Genomic DNA, 24,622 nt, shown 5'->3' with positions numbered 1-24,622 from the left:
ATTTTTACTGTGTGGTCCATATTAAGAAGAACAAGTAAAGAGTCAGAAAATGTAAACTTGAAGAAAGAACTCTTGTGAGCTGCTATCTACAACCCTTGAACTCACGCTGTTTTAAATCCAAAAGTGTTGGCACCCTGCATACAATTAGCTGGCCTTTATTTTGATTCATTTCTCTAAGTGTGTGTAAATAGACTATCAGGGAGCCCAGATGGGCAGAGTTTGGTTGCTAAATGTGTGGGTTCCATGTTGGTGCTTTCCCAAGACTTAAATTCAGTGTAGCTAAAAAGGAGTTCTGTTGCACTCAATATTTCGGTTTCAGCTGTATCTCACCAAAAGTTGGCTACTCTTTGATTTTCTCCTTATGGTTATTTCCTAACTTTTATAGATGTTGTACTTCAGGAAATAATCAAATGCTAAAATTATGGCTTGTTCTAAATGAGTCAAATTTTAAAACACAGTGATATTGTGTAGAACTCGGTGATCTTTAAGGAAATCTGTGCATTATTCATACCCTTAAGCAGATCTCTGAGGAATCCACTCATTTTTTCTCAGGCCTTTTCGCATATAAAAAATGAAGATGCAAAGAGAATCTCACTTAGACTTAACAAAAGCTCCATTTGTTTCGTAATTTGGAATATTCTACACTCTCTCTATATATTAACCGTGACAAACTTAGGTGAATGTAGATCACACCAATTTAAACTTGCTGTAATGGACGTGGGACCTGTGTTCCAGAGGAATCTGTGTTTGATCATGCAGCAATCAAAGGATAGGACTTTGGGCTCCTCAGTTCTATTTTAATGATATTTCATTTATGTCACATGATTTCATCTTCTCTCCTCCCTTAGCTCTTCCTTCTTCCCCTTTCCATCCGTTATTATCACCGTCATTACCACATTACTCAAAACATAATCATGTCGTCCAGACTTTGCCTGAGATCTAAAGAAATATTTTTTTGCTTAAATTCTTTTATTGGTACATTTTGGTATACAATATAGTTACATTTATCATTGGGTGCATGTACTTGTACATGATGTATCTTGGTTCTTATTTTTTCCCCGTTACTTGTGTGCCCCCCCCCATTTACATAGACTTTGTTTCCATTTTTTTCTTTTCTCATAATTTTTCCTTTCCTTTCTTTTCTTTCCCCTTCCCCTCTCACTTCCCCTAACCTTTTGGACCTTTGCTTCATATTTCAAATTATCAATTATTCATTTTAATCCTTATTTACACTTTTAGTTTCTCACACTAGAGAAACTATTCGGTATTTATTGGCCATTCGAGAGATCCAGATGAAAACAACACTGAGATTCTACCTCACCCCACAAAGAATGGCTGCTATCAAGAAATCAACCAAAAACAAATGCTGGCGGGGGTATGGAGAGAAAGGAACCCTTCTCTACTGTTGGTGGGAGTGCAGACTGGTGCAATCACTGTGGAAATCTGTATGGAGATACCTCAAAGAACTAGGACTAGAGCTTTCGTTTGACCCAGCTATTCCCCTGCTGGGTGGCTTCCCCAAAGAATTAAAAGAATCATACCACAGCAATATATGTGCACCCATGTTTATAGCAACACAGTTCATAATAGCGAAAGCTTGGAAATAGCCCAAGTGTCCATCAACTGGAAACTGGATAAAGAAGATGTGTTTTTTATATATATAAAATGGAGTACTACTCAGCCATAAAGAATGAGAAACTAGAGACATTTATAGCTAAATGGATGCATAGTGAGGCCATACTCTTAAGTGAAATAAATAGGACACCTATGTGTAAGAAGTATATTTTTTTAATGTTACAATCCAGTTTATCTCATCTGTAATATTTGAGTTTTTTGTGTGTGCTTTTGTTTTTGGTGCTGAGGATCAAACTCAAGACCTTGTGCTTGTGAGATAGGCAGCAGAACCAGTGAACTAAATCCCAGCCCCATCTGTAATATTCTTATCTGTGAGCCACAGTTGTTTTCAAAATCCCAAACATAGACAAAATAGTATTCATATTAAGGAATAATTTTTGACTAAACTACAACTATTTCTTGCATTTCAAATTATCTGCTTGTTTCAGATGTGAAAGTTGTTTTCTTCTCCTTATCAATCTTCCAGTCAGAAAAGCAATTTTCCTTTTTAAATTCTAGTGAGGGATAGAGCCAATAATAACTATAGAGTTATATAATGAAACCTTCACAGACAACTGGTAATTACATCATTGGAAATAATAAATATGTAATATCACAGTTGTTCCTGAAGTTAAATATAATATCAAATTTCAGGATATACATATGACAGTATAAAATTTTACCATTGTAGGTAAAAAAAAACAAAAACTGCTCTAATTCCATGGAAAAGGTGCTGTAGAAAAAGTAGTCCCACCCCCAAATCCTTGACAGTATTTTGAGGTTTTAAGATTAAGGCAGTTTTCTCTATATTCTAGCAACTTAGCAACCATGCTTCTGGATCTCCATTTGTCTGTGAAGAAACTCTACTTTATGCCAGATTCCTCTTACATTTGTCCTAGATTTTTTCCTCACTAGATTCTAGTCCTCCTGCTTGCTGCCTTTCCTATCATGTTTATTGTATGTCTTGAATCCAGAGGATCAGGTCTCAAGCTCTTATGGTCCAGGCAGTGTCATTTCTAGGAAATATCATTCATTTTGCCCCTGGCCCATGTGTAATTCTAATTTCTAGGAATTAGTACATTCAGTTTCCCAGGAAACTCATCCTGAGCCATTTGTATGCAGTAGATTTCCCCAATTTCTCTTTCTGTATTCTTGTCATGTAAATGATTACAGATGACAGCTTTCTGCCCCCCAACCTTGACTCTCATATTTTGTATTAGTCATGCTTCAGTAGCACATTGTCAAACATCTTATTGATATGAGTCAGTTCTCAAAATAATAATCATCTAGCTCTATTCTTAGGGAATTCTTGATGAGCAAATATTCAATATATCTAAGAAAATGAGTTCATTCTTATGTTACTCTGTTATAACAAAATTTACAAGCAATTTTTTAAAAGGGGGTTTCTTTTTCTCTAATCTTTCCACTTAGCAGGGTTAATAGAAGGTAACCAAATAATTATTTGATTACAACAGTCACTAAAGCTGTGAGTGAGCAGTTCTTTAACATATAAGAACATTTCACAAGATCTCACTTTTCTTAGAATTCAACAAAGCTTCTCAGAAGAAGTAAGCTACAAACTGAGTCCAGAGCCTGAGTATATAGAGTTTGATTGGCCTGAGAAGTTCAAGTAAGGATGTTGAGGTAGAATTTGTTTGCCATTGAATTGGGTAAGAAGAGTAGAATACCCAATTCATGACATCCAATGTTCATAATATCCATAAGAACCCATTCTATATTGCTTGCTCTGACTGCTGTTTCTCCATAAACACTTTTTACTTTAAACCAACTGAATTTTGATTCTTCCCTCAACAAAAACGTGAATTTTCCTCTCTGCTTTGGTTTCTTTTACTTAGTCTTCCCACACTTCTTATCTATTCTCACAGTTCTTATGACTTTGATGTTTATGACAGCCTCAACTTTTAGATTCATGTAGTTTTCAAGTGGTATTTCCTTTATAATGCCTTTATTGTCAAACAAAACTTTCCCTCAGTCTTTTGAAGTTGAGACTAGGCTAAATGAGTGTGAAATTTAAAGAATGATATATTGCAATTGTTGTTGTTTTTGTTGTTGTTGTTGGTTTTCTTAGACAGGGTCTCACAATGCAGTTCAGGCTGGTCTTGAAGTCACTATGTAGCTCTGGCTGGCCTCAAACTCACAGAGATCCTCCTCCATCTGCCTCCTGAGTGCTGAGATTACAGGAGTTCACCACTACATCCAGGGATGTATGGCAATCTTGATTTAGGTAAGATTCAATCAGTGAATTGCTTGGTGCAAAAATCCCATTTCTGGAATTGAGGCAAGTTTGAAAGTGGAGTTCTTGGGCTCGTGGGACTGACAGAGCAGTGTGCTGTTGCAGGTGTCTTCCATTTTAACTCTATTAATAATATTTAACAACTTTCACCTGTCTCCTTGGTCAAGTATTGTACGATTCTGTGAATAACCCCTAACCCTAAAACCAAAAGTAATTATATATATATATATATATATTTCCTAATTATTATGAGCACAAGAGAAATCACTATACAGTCTCACACACACACACACACACACACACACACACACACACTTGGAAAATTAAACAGAGAACATTCCTACAAGATTGTCTGTAGGTAATTCGACTGTAGATCGTACGGAAATAAGTAAAAAAAAAAAATGAATGCTTCATTCATGATTAGTGACAGAAAATCCTAAGGAATGTATAAAATATGCAACAGGAAATAAAATAAGATCCAAATAAGTATAGAAGCATATCAATTGAAAAATGCTCATTATCCCTCACTTAAGATTCAACAGATTCTAAACAAAACTGCCAAAAATATCAGAAATTGAAAAACTGATTCAAAATAGTTGTGAAATAAAAAAGAACAAGAATATGCAACCCAAGCTTAAAAAGAAGAAAAATGAAATTGGAATGTGCATTTAAGATAATATATTCCCGATATAGGAATAAATAATTGGCATTAAAAATAATGAGTTAGGGAATAATAGATCTATATGTGTCCCAGAAATCTATTTTTTGCAAAAATTTCAAATCAACTCAAATGGAAAAGTGCCTTTTCTACTAGAAGATTTGAGAGTTTAAAGAGTATGAAGAAAAGGAAATAAAATGAAATATGTCAATGTATGCCATAGGCCTGACACAGAGACCACCATCAGAACAAAGGACAAACTCCTGGGTCCTTAACTTGTTACTAATTAAATGCAAAATTTCTGTTTTCTTCTAAAGCAATTATGGACTTAGAAACTGTTTCTGCTAAAAAAAAAAAAAAAATGAGTCTTCACTTGGTCCTTTAGATACCAAATAAGTAATGAGAAACAGAAGAAAGCTTCATTTTAAAACACTAAAACTTCATGTATCTGATTTACTTAATATTATGGTCTCAAGGTGCATCCATTTGTCTACAGATACCTCAAATTCATCTTTCTTCACAGCACAGTAGTACTCCACTGTGCATAAATACAACATTTTCTTAATCCATTCATCTATTGATAGGCATGTTGGCTCTTTCCAACATCTAGCTATTATGAATTCTGCTGCTATAAACATGAATGTACACATATCTTTGCAGTATGATGTCTTTAACTCTTTTGAAAAGATACTTAAAAGGGGAATAGCTGGGTAAAATGGAATTTTTATAGTTAGGTTTTTGAGCAATCTCTATACTAATTTTCATGGTTGTATCAGTTTACAATTGTCAGGAGCAAGTCTACATAATTTTTGGGAAAAATCATTTCACAATTAAATCACAATTAGGCCTAGTTCTCCTGCCTATCAGACAGCTATGGCACATACAGACATAACTCCATTTTGGCCTCCATTCACAGCTAAAACCTCAGTGGTCCCGTGATGCTCCAGGGCAAGATTACACCCGCTGAAGACATCCAGGGAAGAACAAAATCTTCATCTTCATAGTTCCTCATTGTTCTAGGATTATCGCTGTGGGTGCCACCATTGCCCCCTGAGTGATCTTTTACATTTGTTACTCTCTGATGTTCTGAACTTTATGCCCTGAATCATGTTACATTTGTTTCTCCTAATGTACTGAATAAAAATGTGGCAAGCTCTGGGGCTTTCATCTTTGTGGCCCAGAGCAGCATTGATCAGACCCAAAGCTCAGCTTCTTCTCTAAGCCTCATTTTTTCTATCTTTCCTGTATAATAAGTTAATTCACCTTGTGCTGTTGTGGCTCACAGGAGACTAGGAGTTACTGCAGAGGTTCTAGTAACGTTTCCTTACCCTGTTCCCTACATGCACTCCCACCAATAAAGAAGAGTTCTTTCTTCCCTACAGCCTCACCGTCATTTGTTATTTGTTTATTTTCATTGGTTTCTGGGGAGAGGTGAAAACTTAGTTTTAATTTTCATTTCTTGAATGACCAAATATTTTGAACCTTTCTTCTTGTATCTATTGGGCAATTGCATTTCCTCATCTTAGAACTGTCTGCTCTTTTCAGATGCCCACATTTTTTTTAGGTCTTTAAATTTGGTGGTCTATTTTTTATATGTTATAAATGTTAGTCCTTTGAGGATCATATGTTAAGAAAAGTAAATCAGATACACAAGCTTGAACATCATATAGTTTTGCTTATATGAAAAAAGTTAATAGAAAAACAGAGGAGAAAAAAGTTTCTGTATTCTCAGTATGTTTCTGCTGTTAATTTCTAGTTTCACTCCAATAAGATGTGAGAGATCACTTTGCATGATTTCTTTGGATTTGTTAAGATCTTTATTGTTGATATGAGCATGGTCTATTTTGAATTTAAAAAATTCCAAGAATAAGAAAGTCTATGAAGATAGAGAGTGCAGTAGTTGAGTGGTTGCCTGGATTGGGTTGGGGGGCACAATTGGGAGATGATAGCTATGGGTAGAGTGTTTTGTTTCGGGATCACAAAAATGGTCTAAATGTGTAGTCATGGTTGTTCAACTTTGTCAATGTGCTATAATTTACTGAATCTTATACTTTAAGTGTGTAAATTGTATGGCATGCAAATTTTAGTTTAATAAAGCTGTTATTTTTTTTTTAACTGTGTCCAATTATTGCTCATCTCTGCACATGGGCACGTTTGTCACTTAGGGAGTGTCTATCTAAAAATTGTCTATTTAAAAGCAAAAGTTGTTTATCTCTAACTCTACCCAAACTAACTCATCCTCTGTCAAGAATACGAACACCAAAACAAGAGATTTATGGGGTTTGAACTTCTAATGAGCACCCCGTAGTCTTCAGTTATTACTCTAAACATTAGATCACTTTAAGTTTCACCACAGCCTCCAGAAAACCGAGACCACACGAAACAGAAGCAACCATCTCATTGAAAATAAATTGCTTCCTTCAGCAGTAAGGACCTCTCACAGAGCCGTCTTGCAAAACCAGAAATGTAATAATGATCATCCACAAGCTGACCTACCTCAGGCAACCCATAAAGTTCAGTTTTCTACATTTATGAGAAGGCTGGCCTGATCCTCTCAGTCAGAGGCCTCAGAGATATCTTCCTCATCAGCTCCTCAACCTAAAGCCCTCTCACTATTTTCCCTTGTTTTCTAACTCTGACCAGTAAATCTGCCTATGCCTCATACTGATGCATCTTGAAATGCATTTTTGTTGTGTGTGACAAGAGTCAATAACCTCTTCTGGGAGACCAGATGAGCGCTCTGTCTTCTCGTTGGGGAGAAGTCCTCGGATCCCAACCAGTGATAGGTCTGTATATACAAGCTAAATCTGTAAAGCTTCAAGAAAAAAAGACATAAGAGAGTGGATTTCCATCCTGATGATAGGCAAAAGTTTCATATAAAATATATACTCTATATAAATATAGAGTATATATAACATATGGATATATAAAATAAAAATAATTGATAAACTTGATTTCATCAAAATTAAAAATAAAATTAAAATAATTGATAAACTTGATTTCATCAAAATGAACATTTTTGCTCACTAAAACAGCATTAAAATGAGAAGAGTAAACAACAAGTAGGACATTATTAACTTGCAATAATATGATAATGGGCTTACTTTCAGAGTATGTAAAGACTCTTTTAAGTAATTGTAGAAAAGTAAATAATCAGTACACAAAAGAAGACATGGTAATGGCCAATAAACATAAGAAAAGATGCCAAAAATCACCATTCCACAGGTAAATGGAACTTAAAACTACAGTGTGATGGCACATAGCATCCACCTCATGGGGAAAGAAATACAACACTGTCAAATATTCATGAGGAGATAGATGATGTTAGAACTCTAGGGCAATGTTGATGTGAAAGTAAGATTATAAAGCTAACTTCAAACCAGTCTGTGGGCAATTTCCAGTGAAGTTAAGCATTTACTCACTCAACAGAAGAGAAACTCCATTCTGAGATTTTTTTCTAAGAAAAAAACCTAAAAACATCCCTTAAATGAATGGACTGATCCATATTCAGTACAGCTTTATTGATCAATTAAAAAAATTTGAGGCAATTCAATGCCCATCAATAGGTGAAATAATAAACTCATTATTATATATTGACAAAAGGGAACAGAAGACAAAAATAAAATAAAACATTCAACAACATAGTTTCAAAGGCATGATGAGTGAAAAAGTTGTTTGCAAAAGAGAAATGCTGTATGATTTCATTTTTATGACATTCTAGAAGAATATTAATCTATGGTGATAAAAACTCTCATAGTAATTGCTTCTGGGAGACAGATTAATTAAAAGGGAACATGAGGGAATGGGCTAGGGTGGGGAAATATATATTTTGATCAAGTAGTTATTACACATATTTGTATTTTTGGAAAATATCGAACTTTTTAATAAAATCTGTCCAGTTCATTATATGTACATACAAATTAAATCAAATTATTTTGAACATTAACAAATCAGAAAATGTCAGTTTTCATTAAAAATATGAAATGAGATTCTTATCGCTTTTAGGAGAAATTCTGCAGTCATGAATTACTTTTAGAAAGACTTGCAGTGAATGGCTCCAAAATAGCTTCATAGGCTTATTTTAAGTTATTTTTTTTTCCTTTTCTGCCTATGACTAGTCAAAATACCTTTCAGGTTTGTAATTCATATCTCAAGATTTTGGCCTTGAAAACATTTCCCCAAGCTCCTACTATCCATTCTCTACTTATTCTTTAAACCTAATTCAAATGTTATTCCTATAGGAAAATTTTCCTGAATCCTAAGATTAATGAGGTTCTTCTGACATACATTATTTTAACATCAAGAATTTATTGTCTATATTTCATCATTACTACAAATAATAGTTTATTTAAGATGCTTTATTAGACTCTGAATCTTCTTAGACTAGCACTACCCAGGCCTTAAAACTTTTCATTATAGAAGCATGAACAAGTATAATCTTTTTTTCAAAATATGTTCAACAGTATATCTTCATAATAAAGATTACGGTTCAGGCTAAATCCTCAATAATTATATTTTTAAGATCAAAAGTGCTTCAGATTTTAGATTTTTTTCAAATTTTGAAATATTTGCATAAACATAATGAGATTATCTTGGGAATGGAACTCATAGACAAACACAAATGAAATTTGTGTTTCATATGTACTTTACACACATAGTCTGACGGTAATTTTGTTTTACACTTTTAATACAAGTATTTTAATTGTCATTCATTACACACATTCAGGTGTGGAATGTTTCACTTGTTGTGTCACTCTGGCACTCAACATGTTATGAATTTTGGAATAATTCAAATTCTTCGTTTTCAGATTGGAGATAACCTGTACTGGAAATGTTTGACAATGTATTTCAAGGCATATCTAATATCAACAACAAAATACTTGGGGCAAGAAGTTGGGGAACACAAATCTGGCCTCTAATTACTAATAAGGTCAACATTAATGAATAGAAATAGGTGAAATTAAGCATGTAGGAATAATTCATGAGAGAATTTGCTAGGAAAAAAATGATTACATCAATTCTTGGAAACCACATCTGAAAACCAGTTGGTAGTCAGATGATTAGCAACTTTTGGAAATTTTAACTGTGCAGGTAGCAGATGCTTGGAATGTAAACCTCTGAGTTTGAACTCTCTAGCCTTATACAGCTGTTTAACTATGCATCAGGAGCAAGCTAGAAGGGTGGAAGCAAGGAGAAATAATCCAGATAAATGCAGTGTGGTCTCCTGTTAGTCACGGAAAGTGGGATTAACTTGATGAAAATTGGAAGATCCCAATTTACTGTGCTATACTGAATTGTTGTAATAGAGAGAGAATGAAATCTACATGCTGGGAAATTTAATGTTACCAGAGACTTAGACCTACAGAACTTCAAGATAATAAATCTGTATGCCTTAAACTACTTAGATTAATAGAACTTGTTATTGCAGTAAGAAGAAAGAAACTAAGACAATACAGGCGCTCCCTAACTTACGATGGGATTATATTCCTAATAAACTCTTTGGAAATGGAAAATATTAAAGGTAAAAAATATATTAAAATACACTGACATATCAAATATTTTAATTTAGCAGCAGAGAACCCTATTTAATGTGGGCTGCTTACCCTAACTGCTGCTTCCCAGAATCAAGAGAGATTCCTATACCACATATCACCAACTTGGAGAAAGATCAAAATTCATACTTACAAGTCATGCTTATTTTTTCATCCCTTGCACCTCCTCTCCTCAATTCGCTTCTCCCCACTCTCCCCATGAGGTGTCCTGTACATGTACCAACTCCACTTTTAGCATGTAAATGCTATGTACTGCAAATATGTACAGAAAAAGGGAAGGAGATCAAAACATAAGTGGAGGGGGAAAGAGAGAAGGGAAGGGGATGAAAGAATGAATTAACATATGTTGTGTACATGTGCCACCTCCCCACAAACAAGGTAAACATATGTACTACATACATGTACTAATGAACAATTTTTAAAGAAAAAAAATGCATTAGCCTGTAAAAGAAAAGTAATGCTTCTATTAAATGCCTATCATGATTATACCATTCTGAAGTGGAAAAATCACAAGTTGAATTATCATAAGTCAGGAACCACTAATAATATATTTCTAAAGCCCAGAAAACTGCTCCTGAATCTGGAATTTGATGACAATAACAGGAACAAAGCCTGGCCAAGAAGCTGCAGTTGCTCCTTATGTAGGTCTTTCTGTGCCCATGTTTTAGGGCATGAAACTTGACAATTTATCTTGAGTAAATATTATAGACAGGGAAATAACTCCGAACATTTAAATTATAGATATCCGTCAAATTATGCAAATTATTGAGATTGCAAACGAATTTATTGTTTGTATGTGAATTTTACATTGTAATCATTAGTTTTTCCCCAATTCTTCTTTTGTTGTTCTGTATTTTTTTCTAAATATATCACTGCCATGACTCTTTCTTAAATGTAATAGTGAAAGAAAGAAAGGAGAAAAGGAATAGGTGAGGGAAAAGGAATAAAGAGATCAGATGAGAGAGAGGAGTGGCCATATGTGACAAGGTCTAGTTAAATAGAATCAATAAAATAAATCGGATATGAGTGTTTTTCTGTAAGCATAGTTATGTTGAAATAAAGTTGTGAAAAGCAAAATAAAATAAAATAAATTGGATGGAGTACAACTCCTAGATATACAATAAATTTCTACATAATTTAAAAATTCTATGTAATTCTTCTGTTTCAATATCTACCACAGTAGAATAAGTATATGGAATTTAACAAACTTCATGAGTCCTTCAATATTTCATATTTTATTACTTTCTTTAAAAATGACGACGAGAACATGATGAGCTTACTATGCTGTAAGATTAACTTTGTAGTGAAGGTTCTAATATATTGCATTCTATTTCTGATTTCAGAGAGTATTTGAAGATCTTCTAAAACAAAGGATAGGAAATATATTAGACCATAACTTGCTCTGTACAAGTATATCTCCCTTTAATATTGTTCTATCTTAGTACATTTGAAAGTATATCTTTGAATTGATAGTATCTTATTCTAAAATTGAATGAAAGGCAGAAAAATGTAATAAATGCAAATTATCAAATTCTACTTCAAGATCCAAATGAAATAGTTACTTTTGAAGATAGTGAAGTTTTGATATTTTCAATTAGATTTAGTTCGACAAAGAATCCAGGTGCAATTTCACACTTGCTGAGCTTAGTTTTTCCTGTTTGTTGCCTCCCTTCTTGTAGAAAGAGAGAAAATGTGAACAGATTGAAAGTGTTCATCGGAGTACAGGGATTTAGCCAAATTTTTTAAAAGATGACATTCTTCACTGTGACTACCAAAATCTCAGAGGGCCTCTTTTTTTCTGAAAATATACACCCACATTTTAGTCCTCTGTTTAATCTTTTTCACGCACAGACCCTATTATACAAATCTAAATTCTCACATTCCATCCTTAGAGATGTATGTCATATAAATTAAATAAACAAAGATATTCAATTATTTTTAGATTTTGGTTGAGCAAAAGGTGTATCTGGAAGTCATGAGGGTTTGGGAAACTTGCTCAAAGAGAGGAAAATACCTAAAACCCAGCCAAATTTAGTGTACATACACAACTATCTGAGTACTCCCAAAACCATGAGCAGAAGCAGTGACAAAAACCCACCTCATCAATACATTACTAATAAATAACAACGTATTTCAACAGCAGAATGAAGAATTTATTAAAATAAAATTACTTGACTTTCTATTTTGGAGGAGAAATTCATTTAATTTTGTAGTTTATAGAATCAATGCATCAGGTAGTATTTAAGGGCTAGAAAGGAAAGAGGAGCAGATTTTCAGGAATTTGTGGATATTTCTCAATGGACGAAATTCATGGATTATCCTACCACAGAATCTGCATTTCCTAAATGGCTTTGGTGAACCAATAGACTCTTCAATAAATGGCAGATCTACGAAATGGCCGGTAACAAGAGGATTGGAAACTCCTAAATGGAAAAAAGATTGGGTTACAGAAATTGGACCCATAATTCAGGGTAGGAAAGCTACAGATTCTATAACCCAGAGGTCTGAAGCCAATGGAGCCACAGCCCAGTGAGTAGCAGCTCCTTGACCCATACCCCAGGGAGCGGCAGCTGCTGGACCCAAAGCCCAGAGATCCAGAGTAAGTGGTCTGGCAGGGACTGCAGAGCGTGGAGACCCTGGGCCGGTAGCAGGACGTCTGGCAGGGCCTGGACACCACACAGGGCCTCTGGCAGCTGATGGGCTCACAGTAGGTCTCCTGACAGCGTCTGGAGAGAGAGGAGCCCAGCTGATAGTTGGTGGGAGACCAGAGATCGGGGCGGTAGACCAGGTTGCTGGGGTAGGAAGAGCCACAGGAGGAGCCTGGGTACTGCAGGTAGCCCCCAGCGGAGCGGGAGGAGAAGTTTCTAGAGGAGCAGCAGTAGGTCATGTTGACAGGAGGTGTGAGCTCAGCTGAGTGTAACTGAGAAAGAAGGTGCTGAGTTTTAATGTTACCTCTGGAGAAGGGCATTTATATACTCTCAGTAATAGGTGTGGTCATTCTGTCATATTTATGCTCCCTCATTTAAAAAGGTGTAACTCAGTAATGTTTGTAATTGCTTTTGAATAGGTTTCTACATATTGTACTCATAGATGCTATAATTTTATTGTTATAGCCAAAGCCAATGAATTACTCTGAAGCCAGATATGCTCTGACATTTTACATAAATGCTTCATGTATCACTTCCAGGAAAGACCTGCTTTTCCTCTTGCCACAATGTTTATGTGTAAATTTTTAACTGGATGTTGGAGGAAAATACTTTTTTCTAAATGAAGAGAAAGGAGATTAAGTTACCTTTCTTTTTTTGTCAAGGACTTTAAATTACATTTTTGGCCTTAAATGAGGAACCTATTGAAGATTCAAGTTACTTGTTACCATTATTTCTCATTTTCCAATATTATTATTCATGGATTATATACCATTAGCCATTGTGTTTCACACCCAATAGAGAGCAGACAATATGATCTCAGACAAACTCAATAATATTGAGGCCTAGGACTGCAGAGAAACCTAGGCTAGCAGAGAGCCCCGGTGAGAGCGAGGAATAAAACTGAGTCAGTCATAAGTGATAATCAATTTGGGCCGTTATGTAGAGAATCAAAGTGGTAAACACTCATGTGATGAAGGAAATGGATCTTCAGATTTAGAGTATCGGATGTGAAGCTGGAGTTCCTACTGTATTCTTACATATATGTATGTGCTGGAAAATTTACTTCTTTGAGCTCAAACTACAGGAGACATGATTGAACTTTGGCCCTTCCTGCTGTGGTCCAAAATCTAACAGGACATTTTTGTAGAAAACTTGCTTTAGAAAACTGTTCAGGAATATCACCTGCTAAGGTCTATCTCTCAACCATCTAGTTACAGTAGACCTGTATCATATTCTTATTACTATTTCACACACAAGTTAGTGTCCTTCAACATTGGTAAATCCCCAATTGTACTCTCCTCAAATATTGTTTCTGTCCCATTTTCCACTTCTTTTTCTTTAGGTTAAATTACAAGTAAGATATGATTTTTGAGGTAGGTTACATATGTCTTTTACAGTATTTTCTCTATTTTCACCTGTTTGTCTCTCTGTGCTTTAATTTCAGAATTTCCGTCTGTCCCATTGTTCAATTTGCCAATTGCTCTGTGAAAAACTCATCTATCAAGGTTTTCAAATTTTTTACTGTTATAGGGTTCAAAATTTTGACTGAGTTTTATTATGTTGTTTTCAGTTTTAACCAAAATTCTGAATCTTATCTTTCCTTCTTTAAATGTAATTATTTCTTGAAAAGAAAATGTTTGTCTTTCCTACTGTTAAATTTCTCAGACAGGTACAGCTATGAGTCATTTAATGATGGGCACACTTTCAGAGAAATGCATACTTATTTGATAACACCCTTGCACAGTATGAGAAGGTTTACATACACAACAAATAGGACCATGAGACTATGCAATACAAACTCATGAAACTACCATTAGATATGCTGTTTGTCATTGACTGAAATATTGCTACATGATATGTGACTGGATGTCAATGTCATGTGGATTATATAGGCCTGTGATTCAGAGTCTATATTCTAGTGTTCTCTTCTGATTCAGTCTCATCTTCATATAATCTTCTATATTTTTGAGAGAATAATAGCCACTTATGAGGAAAAATGTATTATTTTACCTTCCTGTATAGATAATATACTTTTGTTTCTGACAGACCGCTAGAATAAAGGCACCAGTATCTTAAATCAATTTAATCCAATGAGGCATTGATGTAATTTAAACCCAGGATTCAGTCCTTATAAGAAGCTATCTATTAGAAATTCAATTTTACTTCTAAGAATTGGCACTTTAAGGTCTGGGATATTTCCCAGAGCCTAACTTTTGATAGGTCCTGATTTCTAATTTTATTCCTGTGGTCCTATGAGTTTCTGAAAATTCTCTTCATTTTCAAAATCACCATATAACTTTATGGAAATTGCAGCTCAGGGTGAAGGCTCATTTCTTTACCTCATTTTTGGCTTAGAAAGCATCTTTGTAACCCTGTGGTACTTTGTTATTTCTCTGTGTGTGAGTTTATATGTATATATGTATGTATACATGTATGTATATACACACATATAAACCTATGTATATGTAAATATAGAAATATAGGTTAATAGAGAGCTATATATTGCTATTATGCATGTATATATACATATACATAGTTGTATGTGTTTTATTGGGATCAGAAGAAATAGTTCAATATTATAAGCAATGTATAATTGATATTTTTATATAAATTTTGAAAGATTTATTAATTTTTAAAAATATATAGGAATGACTCCAATAACTAAGTAGTTTCCATGAGGAGAACCATTTTTAAGTCTTTTCCATTAGCTTATATATATCACAGTAGATGACACCTGTCAAAACTTACCAAATTCACATTCTGGAGTTCTGAGTATCTAGCCTGTCTTTCTAAATCTGTCTGTCATTTTTATATCATACCCATCTACCTTCTACAGTGCCCCCATGTGCTTTTAACTCATGTTTTCACACTGTTCTGCTTTTCCTTCCCATTTTATCCTTCTAGATGTTATCTTATTTCCTTCCATCTATGTTGTATCTATCTATCCTGTTCAAAATGGCATCCTCCCCAATAGCATCTGTCAACACCCTGTGATATTCCATGGGTAATCATATGTACGTTCTAAACAGTAACTACTGGGAGCCACTATACAATTCCACCAGGAGAGGTTTTCACTTCTGCAAGGTATGTTGGCTAAGCCCCTGCAAGGGGTTCTCCACTACAATGGAGCTCCAGATGCCCATGGTAGTAGTTGGCTGAATAATGCTTCCTGCCTTGTTTTCCTCCCATTCCCTGGCACATTTTCCCTCGCTATAGGTATTTATTGGGATTGCCTCCCAAATAAATAGCTTGTCTTTGAATCTAGGTTTACAACCATTTTTGAACAATTTATAGAATAAAATCATACTCAGATACCTCATTGATATGTTTATTGGGTAACTTTTAATGTTTCCCCACCTTATAAAATTTTAGTATAAAGGTCCCTAGGGAAAATATAAAAGTTATATTGCAAGGAGAAATGTACTTTATTCCGTATTGGTTGTGAAACATTTAAGAAAAAAAAAAACGCAAGGTATCTTTCTTGGTATATTTGAGAGTGTGGACTTCAAAAACTCTAATTCAATACTAAATAATAATAAAAACATATTTTTGGCTAATAACTACTAACATGTAATGATTACTGAGAAACTATATTTTAAGTATTAGGCTGTGAGGTTCTAATCTAAATTATTGATAAAAACAAGATCCCCATCATGTTAAAGTGGGCTGACTACTAATTTAGAGATGAAAAGTAGGGAGGTAACAAAATTGTAACTTTCAGCTTTGACTGGGACTCTACTGGAAGCACACCACAAACATCTAAAAGCATTTTATCTATAGAGAACTGATGGGACCATAAAAATGGACAGATCAGAAGCCTCGGGATATATAGCCCTGAGTCATAAATTTAATGTGAAATACAATAAGTTTTGATTATTGATGAATAATTCAAACAACAGTGATAGAGTTCTATATCATACAGAATAAATACTGAAATCTCTGCGATGAATTTATTTCAAAGGCAGGAAATTTCCTAATTTTTATCTCAAGACAATGTGGACAAAGATTGAGAGACTTAGAGACAAAGGAGAGGGAAGAGTCCCTCTCTTTGGGGTAATTAGTTCAGAGAAGAGTCCTTGACCAAGGATCCTGGAGAAACTAAAAAAAACAAAAAAACAAAAAACAAACAAACAAAAAAAGCTAGATTTACCAGTTTTGCCTAACAAACTCAATCACATGTGTCTTCAAGATTATTTTACCAAGTTGTATTTGAAACAACAAAATCCAAAATGGGCAAGGAATTGTGTCCACAGCGTCATACTGATGGGACACTTCACCTACTTACTGAGGCACAAAATAAGGAGACAGGACCTCTGTTTTTGAAAAACAGAAAATTGTCACATAATAGCTATTTGAAAGGGGGTATGTACTTCTTTCCTCATCTTTCTTCTCGAAGGTCAACATTGTATTTTTTTAATATTGCCATACATTTGACATTTTAAACATTTATTTCATTAGATTTTAGTAGAAAATGAAATATGAAAATGTTTCCATCAATTATGACAGTACACTTCTTTTGGTCTTGAATTTAATTTAATTAAGTTGTGCTTTACCTTAGAATATTTTCTCAATGAAAATAGAAGCATCTGATAATGCTCTAAGAATATGATTAATGTTTCAAACTTTGTTTCAACTTTGAATCTACACTTCCCCTGAGGTAAATCAACCAACACACCATAAAAATAACCAACCAAGAAACAAAAATAAGAAAACAAATCAAACTTAAACAGAGAAAAGGGAAAAAAATAAGCAAAGAAAAGACAAAGAATGGAGAAGTGATGAGAGAGAGAGAGAATAAAAAAATATTCAGAGAAATATTCATCTCTTCTGCAAAGGAAAAGAGAACAGGGAAAGAAACTGCAAAATTAGAGAGAGAAAAACACAAGGTTCACCTGGCCACACAGGTGGCAGACGCTCATTGGAAACTCTCACTTTGATAGGCTAGACACATCCTAAAGGGGTATAAGAATAAATGCCAATGACAAAAAGAAAATATATCCAAATTCCAAAAACATGCTTATTTTTCAAAGTTTTGTTTATGGAGACATTGGAACAAGATAAAATGCAACAGAAAAACAATCTGAAATTCCTGTAATTCAGGAAATGTTTTAATTCTGTCCTTCATGGTTACCTTTTCTTTATGTATATATCAAGATCTTTTTCAAGTCTCTAGACTTCTCTGTCAGTCTCTTTCTTTCCTTTCTACTTTTTGCTCTCTTCAATGATTGTGAGACACATTATGTAATTGTAGTGCTTGGTGTAATAATTTTATACCACTACCATAAATTAATTTTGAAGAATGAAAATGCATGGTGACAAAGTGGATTGCTTGGATAAAAGCTCCCATCAAGATGGAAACTGATCAATCATAATAGAAAAATTAATATTATCTTATTCTTCAGTTTTCAGGAAAAAGAATCCCATTAGCAAAGTCCAATGTGGACACACAGGAAACAAGGAAGGAACATAATACAGTGCATTATGAAGGGCTTCCCTGACCATGATGAACTAGGCATCAATATAAAGTAGTCATAGTATTTCTGACATAGGAAGAGTTCTCTGGATTTCCCGGTAACAAAAGATTTATAGAACCCATAAATATACTATGTAAAAAATTATTTCAATGTAACTACAATTAGGAAGAGATTAGTACATTAAGCATTTGTAAATGACAGAGCAGAAATACATCAAGGATGACAGTGTTGGGCACCACGCCTGTTTCTAAGGGTATATAAATGCTCCTGTCCAGCAGGTGACATCAAAATCAAAACCTTCTCAGTTATACTCAGCTGAGCTCACACCTCCTGTCAACATGACCTATGCTGCTCCTCTGGAAACTTCTCCTCCCGCTCCGTTGGAGGCTACCTGCAGTACCCAGGCTCCTCCTGTGGCTCTTCCTACCCCAGCAACCTGGTCTACCGCACCGATCTCTGGTCTCCCACCAACTATCAGCTGGGCTCCTCTCTCTCCAGACGCTATCAGGAGACCTGCTGTGAACCCATCAGCTGCCAGAGGCCCTGTGTGGTGTCCAGGCCCTGCCAGACGTCCTGCTACTGGCCCAGGGTCTCCACGCTCTGCAGTCCCTGCCAGACCACTTACTCTGGATCTCTGGGCTTCGGGTCCAGCAGCTGCCGCTCCCTGGGGTATGGGTCAAGGAGCTGCTACTCACTGGGCTGTGGCTCCAGTGGCTTCAGACCTCTGGATTATGGAATTCATGTCTTTCCTTCCCTTGGTTATGGATCTGGGTTCTGCCTCCCATCTTTCTTAACTTCTAGAACCCTCCAGTCTTCTTGTTACCGACCAACCTGTGGCTCTGGCTTCTATGGAATCACTTGTTAAGCACCCGTATTTCTTAGTATTGTGCTCAAAGTTTATACTCAATATTTCCTCTGTTTTCCTTCCTACCACTTACAGTATCTTTTTATTCTTTCCTCAACAGCTTTTTAATTTTCGTCCAAAAAATTGAAAATTAAAATTTCATCTAATAAAATTACATAATCTAGCAATTAAATATGTTGTTCATATTATTATTTCTTGGTAGTAGCATTATATTATCATGATCAATGGGGTTCTGTATCTACGTATTGGGAACATACAATTTGTTTGATTTCAGCAAATATCTGTTGGTATTGGACATGTTCTTTGCCAGGTGTAATAATTTCTTGTATAAGCATCACTTGCATGTGCACAGTCATTTCAATAACAATGAAATTTACCTGAGACTGAAGGGCATGCATTTCCGTAGACAAAGAAATTGTTAATATGGACACTAGAAATGGGAACAATGCCATATAATGTATAAGGTGAGCTGAATACTTAAACAGATAGTTACCAAGATCTAGGATTTGAAGGTTGTAGGTTTTCAGTCAAGAGAAAACTAAAATAGACTCTTTACTCTTCACTGGTTTACCTAATTGCCAGAATCCCTGTCTCCCACAGCTGTGGTATTCCTAAACGTCATCTCCAAACATCTGCACAGAGAATCTCAAGAATCTAAGATGGAATTAATTAGCTTTATGTTGTGTGTAGCTTTTCGATGAGGTAACCTCATGATGCTTCTTCAGGCACAAGTTCAATGAAGCTAAGAGTAGCACACCTGAGCGCTATCAAACAAACCTTTTTAATCATCAGTATAAGTCTAGATCCTAAAGCAGAACTAAAATCAAAGACTTGGATGCAGAACTAAAAGTCAAAGATGAATACAGTTTATTTAACACAAGATCCCAGGAAGCAAATATGAGACCATAGAAGGGGAAAGAATCAAAGAGAAAATGTAACAAAAGGGTATATAGTTTTAGTTGATTTTATAATGAGCAGCTGAAATGCAATTCTGCAGGGAGTTTGTAGGAGCACACAGAATGATTTGTAATTGTCCATTCCCAGATCTGATCAACAGCAACAAGCATTTCTTCATTAGCTTCTATCTTTCATTCTTTGAACAATGTCTAAGATGTGTAATTTTCTGCAACTTCAAAACTCTGCAAGGGAAGAATTGGGGTGGGATCGTTCTTTTTTCGAGTGTGATCTCTCAGATACCCAGGCACATAGTAAAAGAAGTGTTGTATATACTTTGGAGAATGCTGTTCACACAGCAGTGGTTGTAACCTACATAAAATTGCCATAGCCTTTCCTTGGATCACCACCAGCAGCACTCAAGATATACAATTTTCAGTCAACATTAAACCATCCCTCTAAAACCAGCAAAGATGATAAACTATGGGCATTTACAGAAATGAGGAAAAGCAGACTTAAAAAGGATTAGAAAATTTCCAAAGTTTTTACTAAGAACTTAGCAGAATCTGATCTCCTATGAGAATCTTGTCCTGTTGGTCTTTCCTGAACTTTTTATTTATTTATTCTTAATATACAATGGCTATTCTTTGTTTCTGGTCCCATGGAAGTTGCTTCTCCTAGACAATATTATTATTGTATGTATTTCATTAGCCTAAGGTATTTTTCATGAGGATCATGCACAATAAAGAGTAAAAATAAAAATAAATTTAGCCTAAGGGCAAGAGCTCCAAGAATGTTAACATAATTTATGTTACAAACATTTGTGTTAATTATTATACCAAATGATGGAGAAACCGTGTGCTGTGAAAAATTTATATTATTCATTTAAATTATCATTATTAGTGTTGTTTAGCCTATTTGGGTTTACTACCCAAGATGGTAGATATTGTGCCCTTTAAAAAATAATATTGAAAAACATGAACGCGAAGAGTGAAACTGCCAAACTTTAGTGACATCTCACTAATACTATAAACCAGACCCCATTCTGGAGGGGAGTGGGGCCAGCCAGGGAAAATCATGGAACAATCTTGAAGTAAATACTGCAATGGAGTGTAGAAATAGAACAGGGTGTGAGAAAAAGATCTACCGTGGAAGAACATACAATTTAAGCAAATGAAGAAAGCTCTAGAAAAATGCTTTGCTTTATCATATAACTTAATAATGACTTAAAGTCAACAAAATGAGGCCTTAAGGATAATAACAAAATCAGTGGAAATGAAAGTCCTGATTGACAAAGTAAGGAAGAACATTGATTGCTAGCATAATTTAGAATGCCATACAATTGTTTTTATTTTACCCTTTTTTATTTAACATTTTTAAAATGATGTTTTTCATATCAATTGGAAGACCATGGAGATTAATTTGAATAATACAGTAATGGGTCACATATTTAACACAATTGTGAATTTATTTCTTCATAGAATTATTATAGTCGTTACTGTGATATCAACCTTCAACAAAAGGATGTGATTCCTACTGTTACCAAAACAACAAATAATTGTATTCTCAGTGTTGAACTTTTATTTTAAAAAAATGTTACATTAGAACTGTCAAAAAAATTCACAACTTTTTGTAGCTTTGTTTGATTTCTCTGGACCAAGTAAAATCATCAAATCATTGGAGTTGATTTTATATTTGAAGATTTGGCAATTCTGATACAAAACTAACTTTATTTTACTCTTAGTGAGAAGATTTTCAATGTTAATAGAATATCATTACTACTGCATCTATTGCTTCTTTTTTTTGTACATGCACAAGAAAACTTAGGAGTTAACATGAATAAAAATGATTTAAAACTATTCCTTAACCTAAATGAAAAATTGTGGGTCAGAGTGATACAGAAATATATCTTTTTGAAACTGCTAATTATAAATAATTATTATTTGTATATAATTATTTATATATAACACAAAATATTTATATTTTATATATAACATATAAATATGTGATATATTTATATAAAATAATGATTATAATTATTTATAATATAAATATTATATTTTGGAAGCAATTCTTTATGACCTTTCTTTGAGGTAGATACTGCTATGTCTTCAGTAAAATTTATCGTTTTCATGTGTTTAGTGGTATCATGTACATACTATCATGTGAATAATAAATGTCGCTGAATAGCTATATGGATTATGTACTCACCATCAATTTGCTTTAGTAGCAGTACTCAATTTTTTTTTTTTTTGCAATACAAATGAACTTTCCTTTTTCGTGTATTGTTTATAAAAGGATAGCTTTTTACAAAATAAAAAAATTATTGCTACCAAACAAAAAACCCCAATAAATTATTTAAACAATAAAATATATTCCCAAATCACTGTGAAAAGAGCATTTAGATCATTCTTTCTATTCTCTGAGGCAACAGACTTTCACTCCTGTGTTCCATGTATCCCTAACCAGTAATTCTCAAGTTTCCCACTACCTCCACCTACTGGTAGCTCGGCGAACATTGCCGCGTCCTGCTGGGGGTGAAACTGGCCAGAGCATTACTGGCTATGTTAGAAAAAAGGAGCCTCCACAAGGGTCACTTGTTTACAGTGTAGGTTCTCCTATACCTTGTATTTGAGTGTCACTTCTTTTACATGAGCTCTCTGTATATTGTCTTTGAAAGAAACGTGACAGTTGTGTTTTTACAGGGAAGGTGATAAAAAGCTGGGATGTTTTTTCTTCTCTAGGCTTTAACAATGGTTTAAAGTAAAATATTGTCACTGTTCAAGCATCTTCTGTTCTACTAGATGAATCCACAGTGCAAGTAAAGTGGAGGTCCCTGAAAACAATCATCATTTACAGGCAGTGACTGATTACATCTAAAGAGTACAACTCTGAGGCTGCTGCCACATGAAACTGGGTGTTGAAACAAAACAGAATACATCAAGACATATGGTGACCCTGAGAGTAAGAATCTAAATCATCTCTGCCTTTAATGGTGTTATCCCTGACGTGTAAAATATTTGGGCCATAACTGAATATTCGTGTATTATTCACTGCCTGGATATTTAACTGAATCTTACAATAAGAGAATATTTACATTGACCTTGAAAAGTTTTTGTTTTTCTTTCAAACTAGTGCTAGTAACCAAGCAATGAGAAAAACAAGAGAAAATTTAGACTTCATCAAATTTATAGAACAATTATATTGAAACTGTTTGAGCTGCTTGCTAATGAATCTGTTAGAGATTTTATGTAGAGACTTAAATTTTTATCTGATAGGAAAACTAGGAAAACTGAACTCTTCCCCAGATTAAACCTACTAATATCCAGCTTCTTACTGGGTGTTCACACTTCAATTCTTCATATATTTCAAGAGTGGGATTTTCCTTCAAAACTACTGTCATGTAGTCTATTTAATATTTCTTATAAATTATAACCATTTTACATTTTATGTAATGTTTACAACTGTGTAATAGATAGCTACTATTTAAAGTTCATTGGTTGTCTTAAAAATGTGTACTCTTTATGTTATGTGAATTAACAAAAAGATGAAAACATTTCTTCAAATCAAAAAAATGATTTCACTCTTCTTAGGTTAAATTTTTTAATGATAATCACAAGATACATAAAATCTCAGCCAGATATTTATAAATAGTTTGGAAGAAAAAAAGTATAGTAAAACGACAAGACATATAAAGGTTAGGTAATAGTTTTATTTACATTTATAACATATTTCACTGCAAAACAAGACAAATGCACTAGGGGAAATAATTAGGAGATATATTAAGAAAAAATATGCTTCAGTTATTGCCTAGTTACATAAGATTAAAAGAACAATTTTGATGTCTTTCCAATGAATATATTTTCCAATTCCTGGAATTCCAATCATTCTTACTCCATGGGGGAAAAGTAGAAGACCAATTTCTAGCTAATGACAAGATAAGAGATCAAAAGATAGTATTAATCTTAAGATCTTGGTGTTATATTTAAAATTCTAATCTTAAGATAGTAGGTGTTACATTTAAAATTCTGATTCCTGAAATACGTGGTTAATAGAAGCCAGATCCACAAGTAGGTTGGAAAGAGTAGACTGGAAACTTCTAGAAGAGAAGTAGGTTGGACTGTAAAAGTTGGACACACAACTTAGGGAGGAGAAAGTACGGGGTCCATAGCCCACTGATTGAAAACCAGTAGATCCAAGGCCCAGAGATGGGGAGCCACAGCCAAAAGACTGGAAGCCCCTGGACCCAAATCCCAGAGATCCTGAGAGAGTTGTTTGGCAATTATTGCCCAGGGTGGAGATCTTCGGGAGGTAGCAGGACGTCTGGCAAGGTCTGGACACCACGCAGGACCTCTGGGAGCTGATAGCCTCAGAGGAGGTCTCCTGACACCCACTGTGGAGAGGGGAGTCCAGCTGTAAGGTGATGGGAGCTTGGAGATCAGTGCTGTAGACCAGGTTGTTGGGGTAGGAAGAGCCACAGGAGGAGCCTGGGTACTGCAGGTAGCCCCCAACGGAGCGGGAGGAGAAGTTTCCAGAGGAGCAGCTGTAGGACATGTTGACAGGAGAAAGGAATTAGAGGTCAATGTTCTGAATGAGTTTGGTGTCACTCCTTGGACTAGAGCATTTATATACCCATACCCTTGGGTGCGTCACCCCCGTGACC

General features: G+C 34.7%; 3 protein-coding genes across 3 annotated transcripts; 1 reads left to right on the top strand and 2 right to left on the bottom strand.

The window, feature by feature from the left end:
- Positions 1 to 12,449: 12,449 nt before the first annotated feature.
- On the bottom strand, positions 12,450 to 12,967 carry LOC101706097 (keratin-associated protein 13-1). Its single transcript, XM_004842574.4, has one exon. It carries the CDS (start codon positions 12,963 to 12,965, stop codon positions 12,450 to 12,452), a length of 516 nt encoding a protein of 171 aa, XP_004842631.1. The 5' UTR covers positions 12,966 to 12,967.
- A 5,501-nt stretch (positions 12,968 to 18,468) lies between these two features.
- LOC101709101 (keratin-associated protein 13-1) lies at positions 18,469 to 21,854 on the top strand. The gene is given in 2 exon segments (XM_087213254.1): positions 18,469 to 18,545; positions 18,548 to 21,854. Coding segments are annotated over 2 exon segments (525 nt in total). The 5' UTR covers positions 18,469 to 18,538; the 3' UTR covers positions 19,066 to 21,854.
- Positions 21,855 to 23,774: 1,920 nt separating this feature from the next.
- On the bottom strand, positions 23,775 to 24,513 carry LOC101709449 (keratin-associated protein 14-like). Its single transcript, XM_013071284.3, is given in 2 exon segments — positions 23,775 to 24,042; positions 24,045 to 24,513. Coding segments are annotated over 2 exon segments (504 nt in total). The 3' UTR covers positions 23,775 to 24,007.
- Positions 24,514 to 24,622: the final 109 nt, after the last annotated feature.

The sequence above is a fragment of the Heterocephalus glaber genome, unplaced genomic scaffold, assembly GCF_053883595.1.
Source record: "Heterocephalus glaber isolate CG9 unplaced genomic scaffold, H.glaber_assembly_v1.0 deba00000122, whole genome shotgun sequence".
Classification (NCBI taxonomy): domain Eukaryota; kingdom Metazoa; phylum Chordata; class Mammalia; order Rodentia; family Bathyergidae; genus Heterocephalus; species Heterocephalus glaber.
This window is presented reverse-complemented; position numbering and strand designations above follow the sequence as displayed.

Bases quoted from the DNA above. Each gene is read 5' to 3' on its own strand.
- LOC101706097 (XM_004842574.4), bottom strand. From the start codon at position 12,965: ATGACCTACTGCTGCTCCTCTAGAAACTTCTCCTCCCGCTCCGCTGGG.